Source organism: Trifolium pratense, linkage group LG1 (genome assembly GCF_020283565.1).
Source record: "Trifolium pratense cultivar HEN17-A07 linkage group LG1, ARS_RC_1.1, whole genome shotgun sequence".
Classification (NCBI taxonomy): domain Eukaryota; kingdom Viridiplantae; phylum Streptophyta; class Magnoliopsida; order Fabales; family Fabaceae; genus Trifolium; species Trifolium pratense.
Window position 1 is genome coordinate 51,589,972 of NC_060059.1, and position 8,134 is coordinate 51,598,105.

General features: G+C 32.0%; 2 protein-coding genes across 2 annotated transcripts; both read right to left on the bottom strand.

Annotated features, from left to right (window-relative positions):
- Positions 1-266: 266 nt before the first annotated feature.
- On the bottom strand, positions 267-1,857 carry LOC123924456 (E3 ubiquitin-protein ligase PUB23-like). Its single transcript, XM_045977357.1, has one exon. It carries the CDS (start codon positions 1,777-1,779, stop codon positions 490-492), a length of 1,290 nt encoding a protein of 429 aa, XP_045833313.1. The 5' UTR covers positions 1,780-1,857; the 3' UTR covers positions 267-489.
- A 4,300-nt stretch (positions 1,858-6,157) lies between these two features.
- On the bottom strand, positions 6,158-7,866 carry LOC123881485 (E3 ubiquitin-protein ligase PUB23-like). The gene has a single exon (XM_045930185.1). The coding sequence runs from the start codon at positions 7,789-7,791 to the stop codon at positions 6,463-6,465; it is 1,329 nt and encodes a 442-aa protein (XP_045786141.1). The 5' UTR covers positions 7,792-7,866; the 3' UTR covers positions 6,158-6,462.
- Between the last annotated feature and the right edge of the window lie 268 nt (positions 7,867-8,134).

Consider the following 8,134-nt stretch of genomic DNA (forward strand, 5'->3'; position numbering starts at 1 on the left):
AAATCTCATCTGTCAGATCGTGATTGAACAGTTCAGATGCATTACTATATCACACAGTAAGTGCACCAAATCTGATTCCCTAGATATGCATGCTTATATCATTTCAAGCAAAATTGGGTAAATTTTTTCTAGATATTCAATGCAGGTATTTCGATACAAAATTTTTATTTTAATATGCTTAACCAACAGCCGGGGCACTGTATAACATTTTCCTTGAACTAAACCAGAAAAGAAAAGCATGAATGAAATTAAAACTAGTAACAAAATTGGCATAATAAACAACTTTGTTGTCTCAATATGTATATGATTTTGTATCTAGTCATTCACAATAAACAATTAACCATCTAATTCTTCATGGACAAGCAATATTTAATTTATTTCCACACCTATCCCATCTTTCAGTTAATATTCCTTAAACAATTTTCTATACAAAAAAATCCCAAATAGGAAAACAAAACTATCTAATTATTACTTTTTCACCAACTTAACTTAACTTGTTGGGTAAGAAGCAAGTAAATTAAAAGGTATGCAATGAGAATTCCTCCAAGACTTTGCATGCAATTTAAGTATCTCTCTTGCTTTTTCCTTAGCCTTATTTCCACTATCAACTTCAAGAACCAAACAGAGCTTAGCAACAACACCAATTCTCAACATTTCTTGAACAACAAAATGTGTAGCTGAGAATCTTGAAATAGATAGAAGAATCCTCACAGCTCTATCATTAGCCAATGTTGAAACCCTCAGAATCTTCTTTGAAACAATAGCTAAACCACATCCATGGCTTAATAGCTCATATCTTCCATCAGCACATTGACACAACTTCTCCAAAAGTACCAATATCATCTCACATGGCTTTCTTTCTTTGCAATCAAGAAGAAGTTCTATCAAAACATTAACACACCCTGATTCAATTGCTTTTATTCTATTTCTTCCGAATTCGACGAGTTGAATCAATGTTTGTATTGTTGCTTTTGATGCCTTTTTTGATATCTGGTCTTTCAGAAGCTGAACTAATTCGACGAAAAACTCGGTCTTTAGATTCGCTAGTTTTGTTGGATCGGCAACTTTTGACATAGATTTCAACAGAAAAACTGAATATGTTCTTGAATCATAGTTACCCTTTTGCAGTAATCTCAATAAAGACTCTAAAAATTCTCCATTTTTGAAGTTTAAAAGAGTTTTCAAACCTTGTTCTGTTAAATTAAGATTGTAAAGGATGTTTATAGCTTCATCTTCTGCATCAACTCTGAAGTCAAAAGCAAAACCTTCAACATCATAATCATCAAGAATGGTAGAACTTGTATTGTTTTTTGTTACTATTGATGCTAAGAACTCAACTGCCCCGGCCGATTCAATACACCTTCGATTTGTCTCGCTTTCGGACGCGATTGTTTTGAGCTTTTTGAGAGATTGAAGAAGCAAATGAGGTGAATCTGAAAAATCAGAAGCATCTTTAAGATGTTTCTCAATAAGGGATTTTGTTGTTGGTGCTTTTGGAGTTGGAATTCTTTGGATTCCATAAGAAGTGTTGATGGTGCACCATGCTTGAATGAGTCTGCGAAGAGTGTGATTTGGTGTCAGAATAATGAGATCATTATCATCATCATGTGTGAGTTGTTGTTTTGTGACAGGACATGTTTGGTTTTGAGATGAAAAGAGCCATTTTTCGATGCTTTGTCTATCGTAGGTTATGCCTGTTGAGACAGTAACTGGATCCTTCATGAGTTGTAATGAAATTGGGCATAGAAAAAATGGTGAAACTTCGTTCTCTTGTTCCATTGTGTATTGTTGGTTGAAGAAGCAGAAACTATACTTTATTGGATTTTGAGAAAATGAATGAATTGGTTTGATTTGAGATTGAGAGAGAGGGTTTGTTGTTATATAGTGTAATGTGTGGGAAAGTCAATACACGGAAAAGTGAGTTATTATGACTTTTTTTTTGGTGTTTTGACTTTCTCTTTGGAGTTCATCCATTGGTTTCTCTCTCCATGTTGGGAGTTGACTATGATGACCGTCATTTATAAAAAAAATAAAAAATTATTCATCAACGCTAGGGTTGAGACTAGGTCAGGTGGCCTACAGACGCTTTCAGCATGGTCTGTGTAAGCTTGACCTGACTTGTTTATTAAAAATGTCAGGATTAGATTTTGAAAAAAGTCTGTTTACATAAATATTATTATTTATTTTATTTTTTTTGCTAAAGAAAAATATATTATTATTTAATCTTATTTGTTGTTTTATTAACTTTTAATTATTGTGCTAATCATTTTATTAACTTTTTCTTAATGTTAAAGAAATTCTAAAAATTTAAATGTTAAATAGGCTTTTATGACCTGTTTAGCCTATTTAAAAAGACTATACAGAGACTTTTATGTAATACGGACTTTTAAATAAGCTACAAAGTCAGGCCAGACTTTAAAAAGGCTCAGGCTAGGCCAAAATAAATAACATTTGATAGGCCGTAGGCCAGGCTCAGCCGCTCAGGCCTGAAGAAAAATCATAGGCCAGGCTCACGCCTATCAAGGCCTGGCCTAGCCTGTTCCCAACCCTAATCAACACTCCGTCTTCATGCTTACTACTTGCATATATATTGTCTTACAAATTTCACCTGATATTTTAAAAGTAAATTTTATTGTTTTAGGTTTATTGCATAGTTAATATATTGAGCGATAAGATATAATAATTGTACAATGAATCTAGATAGAATGAAATTTGCGTATTAAATATCATGGAGAGAACATATTATTAAACTTGTACTACGAATGGACAAATATTATGTTGGACAAATATTATGCAGTGTGAAATTAGTGTCGTTATAAAATTATTCGTCTTTGCAAGTTTTTTGTCTAATGTACGATAACTATTATTGTAATATTTGTTAGTGACAACTTATAAATTCATATATAATAAGCGTAAATACAATCGCCAACGCTTTGCGAACAAATATCCGTACTTACACACGTGGGATCGTGCGTTGCCGCTCCACATTAATAGTTTGGAACTATGAATTAGTGAAACATAATTTTATTCAATATAAAAAATTTAAAAAGAAAAATTATTTAGTAATATAATTAAGCCAAATTATTTATTGGTTAAAATATTATTAACATAAAAATAAATATGGGAGTTACAAAAAGAATAACTTGGTGGCTGGGGTGGATGAGTAAGATAATAGAGTGATAAGGAGATTAGGGTTCCAAAAATAAGTATCTATATTAACATGTAATAATATAGATTTCCCTGAAAACTATTATATATATATATATATATATATATATATATATATATATATATATATATATATATATATATATAACGGCATATATATACGTATTAAAATATGAGTAGAACTATAAGTCCCAAGAGCAAGATTCTCTCCCGTGACTTTTCTACCGGAGAGAGTCTGGTGATGATATGTGTCATTCAATTGTGTATAATAATTTTGACAAGATCTAGTTAACCCAGATGGATGACTAAAATTCTACAAGATAAGTTTCAACATTCCAGAAAGGCAAATGCTAAATAGTGCCCCCGGGGCACTCTTTAAGCTCTTAAATAGTAAGTTTTTTATAGAATTTTTATCGAAATGCGTAAAGTCAACGCATTGGAAATTGTAATGTTTAACTTTTTGAATAAAAAGTTTCTTTAAATGGAATGCTTAAAGAGTGCCCCGGGGGCACTCATTAGCAAGACCCTTCCAGAAATTATAGGGTTTTTTGTTTTTAGTTTTAAGTTTTATTTTTCATCGCCACTTAGGTAACCTCAACATGTATTTAATTTTTTATTTTTTATTTTTTTTATAAATGCCTACAATCAATTTTAGATAATTTTACTCTCATACTCTCATGATTTTACTCTCTTTCCTCCTCTCTTTCTTTATTATTTTTGTCCCAAAAAATGAAGGGAAAAAAATGTTGTCCCAATGGTATCCCTAAATTTGTTGTACAAATTACACTACTTTTTAGTTATTGGTTAACTGAAAATCCATCTAACTATATTTTTACATGCTTTCTATTTTAGACGGATTGATAACAAATTAGAGCGAATTAACCTAGTTTGCCACCACTAGTTAAGTGTGAGAAGAAACAAAATGCAAAATAAGAAAAAATCAATGAAGTGAAGGAGAGTGATTTTCAACAAAAGCTACATCATCCTAACCTGCAGCCCTCAAACATGTAACTAACATGAACCATACATATACAAGAGTTTACCAAAAGAGAATAATACTAATTCAAGAGCATGTGACAATTGTATAAATGCTGATTTGCCAAAACAATTGAGGCCAAAACAACTGCCAACTGGACCCTTAAAATTTCAGCTATAAGGGTCAATATAGTGCAAAGTGTAACCAAAAAACAGCATAAGACATGCACAACTAGTGATTAGTACTATCTTAAATGCATTCCACAAAGGAACATACAAGTCTTAAAACATGCAAGAGCTGACTTTAAATTTCCCACAAACCAATTTCCACCACATAATATTCATACTATCATCAATCAACACGCCAAAGATCCACCACTTGATTAGGAGAAAAGAAGTGCATGTATTGTTCAACTATTAGATTGACCACAGCACCTTGTAGGATTTTTATTTATTTATTTATTTTTTTCTTTTTAACTGGTCGAGTGGTTAGAAATTCGCGTTTTAAGATGAATAAATAGAAGTACTAGAATTTGAACTCTTGTCTATGTATATTACATGCAATGTCTCTTCCAACCGAACTATATACTCATGGAGACATTTTTATTTTTTTAATTAAAATAAAATTATGTGTGGTTTTATTTCCCATAAGTGTAACTCAAATGGTAGTTACCAGTGACATTATTGGAGTGGTCGGAGTTCGAATCCCGGATTCCACATTTAATTATGTGTGGTTTTTAAGTTTGGCCCTTATTTTAAGATTGGTTTTTTAGGTTGTTTTTTCTCTCACGGTTCAGATTTCAAACTCAATTTTTTAAGTACAACGATATCAATTGTCAATTTGAAATCGAACAACTAGCCCAAATTGTTTACATCCTAAGCTACACATATTCAGATCCCAGAAATTGATGGAGATTATCAAAATCCAATATTTTAAACCAAAAAATAAAATGAAAGAAATTAGTTAACACTCCTCCGTAGGTTTGGTTTTTTAGCAAGTACATGAATCTACTTACTGAAAACACAATACAGTATGCCATCCTACAGTTGACTACATTTTCTTAAAAGTTCAAATTACAATCTTGGGAAACTGTTGTTTTGCTGTAAATAAAAAGGGAAAATTAGTTTTTTTATTATTACTCTTAGAATTGGAATTTGAGCCTCTTCAACTATATGACCTGATCACATCAAAAACATGATAGCAGACGACACAACGGATCATGGAGGAGACTTTAATATATCTTAGAATTGAGTTGAGTTTAACTCAATTCTACAAAATCAACTTATAGGGTAAGAGTTATCTCAACTTTATAAATATATATTCAGATAATCTTAGAACCGATGTAAAACTTCTTAACGTTTACTGTTAAGCCATGAAGTCGAAGAAAGCTTCATGACTAGTCACATCCTTTTCATGCTGGTTCCATAAAATAATGTTGGACCTTCTCTACCATAGGAGGCAATTAAACTATAAATATAATATATGTGTTACTTATCAAAGGTTTTTTTATATATGAGTACAGTATTTGATAATGTTCCGTTACCTATATTCTATCCCAACCTAAGCTTGGTCACTAATATTTGTTGTCCATACCCATATATAAGAGCAAGTCATACGTACAATACAAAAAAGTTGAATTATGAGTAATCATAGGACAAGAAAAATAAAATTGACAATGCAACTTCTAACCATTTATTTAAAACTTCAGATCTTTATTAATTTATATGAACCAACTTATTATTTTATTTTTTAGTATTAACTCTCTGATTTTTTTTTTGACGCAACTCTTTCATTCTTAGGAAAAGAGGTATTAAATTAAATACAGAAAAAATAACATTTGAAAAATTCTCATCCGTCAAATTGTCATCGAATGGTTCAATTACATTACTGCGTCAACTATATCAAATCTGATTCCCTAGATATGCATGCTTTTATATAATTTCAAGCAACATTGTTTAATTAAAACTAACCCAGAAAAGAAAAGCAAGAATGAAATTAAAACTAGTAATAAAATTGGCATAATAAACAACTTTGTTGTATCAATATGATTAGTCATTTACAATAAACAATTAACCTCATTCTTCATGGACAAGCAATATTTAATTTATGTCCACAACTTTCCCATCTTCCGGTTAATGTTCTTCAAACAAATTTCTACAAAAAAAAAATAAAAAAACCTAAATAGGAAAACAAAAACCCTCTAATTAATGACTTTTTCACCAGTTTGGTCTAGTGGTGAGGGATTTGGGTAGTATGCTATAGGTCATGGGTTCGATCCCCTACTCATTGTAAAAAAAAAAAAGGACTTTTTCACCAACTTAACTTGTTGGGTATGAAGCAAGTAAATTAAAAGGAATGCAATGAGAATTCCTCCAAGACTTTGCATGCAATTTAAGTATCTCTCTTGCTTTTTCCTTAGCCTTATTTCCACTATCAACTTCAAGAACCAAACAGAGCTTAGCAACAACACCAATTCTCACCATTTCTTGAACAACAAAATGTGTAGCTGAGAATCTTGAAATAGATAGAAGAATCCTCACAGCTCTATCATTAGCCAATGTTGAAACCCTCAGAATCTTCTTTGAAACAATAGCTAAACCACATCCATGGCTTAATAGCTCATATCTTCCATCAGCACATTGACACAACTTCTCCAAAAGGACCAATATCATCTCACATGGCTTTCTTTCTTTGCAATCAAGAAGAAGTTCTATCAAAACATTAACACACCCTGATTCAATTGCTTTTACTCTATTTCTCCCGAACTCGACGACTTGAATCAGTGTTTGTAGTGTTGCTTTTGATGCCTTTTTTGATATCTGATCTTTCAGAAGCTGAACTAATTCAACGAAAAACTCGGTCTTTAGATTCGCTAGTTTTGTTGGATCAGCAACTTTTGAGATAGATTTTAACAGAAAAACTGAATATGTTCTTGAATCATAGTTACCCTTTTGCAGTAATCTCATTAAAGACTCTAAAAATTCCCCATTTTTAAAGTTTAAGAGAGTTATCAAACCTTGTTCTGTTAAATGAAGATTGTAAAGAATATTTACAGCTTCATCTTCTGCATCTACTCTGAAGTCAAAAGAAAAACCATCATCATCATCAAGAATGGTAGATTCAACTTCAAATTCTGTTGTTGAACTTGGACATGAAGATGAAGAACTTGTATTGTTTTTTGTTACTATTGATGCTAAGAACTCTACTGCGCCAGCTGATTCGATACACCTTCGATTTGTCTCGCTTTCGGAAGCTATTGTTTTGAGGTTTTTGAGGGATTGAATAAGCAAATGAGGTGAATCTGAAAAATCAGAAGCATCTTTAAGATGTTTCTCAATAAGGGATTTTGTTGTTGGTGCTTTTGGAGTTGGAATTCTTTGGATTCCATAAGAAGTGTTGATGGTGCACCATGCTTGAATGAGTCTGCGAAGAGTGTGATTTGGTGTCAGAATAATGAGATCATTCTCATCATCATGTGTGAGTTGTTGTTTTGTGACAGGACATGTTTGGTTTTGAGATGAAAAGAGCCATTTTTCGATGCTTTGTCTATCGTAGGTTATGCCTGTTGAGACAGTAACTGGATCCTTCATGAGTTGTAATGAAATTGGGCATAGAAAAAATGGTGAAACTTCGTTCTCTTGTTCCATTGTGTATTGTTATTTGTTGGTTGAAGAAGCAGAAACTATACTTTATTGGATTTTGAGAAAATGAATGAATTGGTTTGATTTGAGATTGAGAGAGAGGGTTTGTTGTTATATAGTGTAATGTGTGAGAAGGTCAATACACGGAAAAGTGTGAGTTATTATGACTTTTTTTTTTGTGTTTTGACTTTCTCTTTGGAGTTCATCCATTGGTTTCTCTCTCCATGTTGGGAGTTGACTATGATGACCGTCATTTATAAAAAAAATAAAAAATTATTCATCAACGCTAGGGTTGAGACTAGGTCAGGTGGCTTACAGACGCTTTCGGCCTGGTCTGTGTAAGCTTGAC

Bases quoted from the DNA above. Each gene is read 5' to 3' on its own strand.
- LOC123924456 (XM_045977357.1), bottom strand. From the start codon at position 1,779: ATGGAACAAGAGAACGAAGTTTCACCATTTTTTCTATGCCCAATTTCA.
- LOC123881485 (XM_045930185.1), bottom strand. From the start codon at position 7,791: ATGGAACAAGAGAACGAAGTTTCACCATTTTTTCTATGCCCAATTTCA.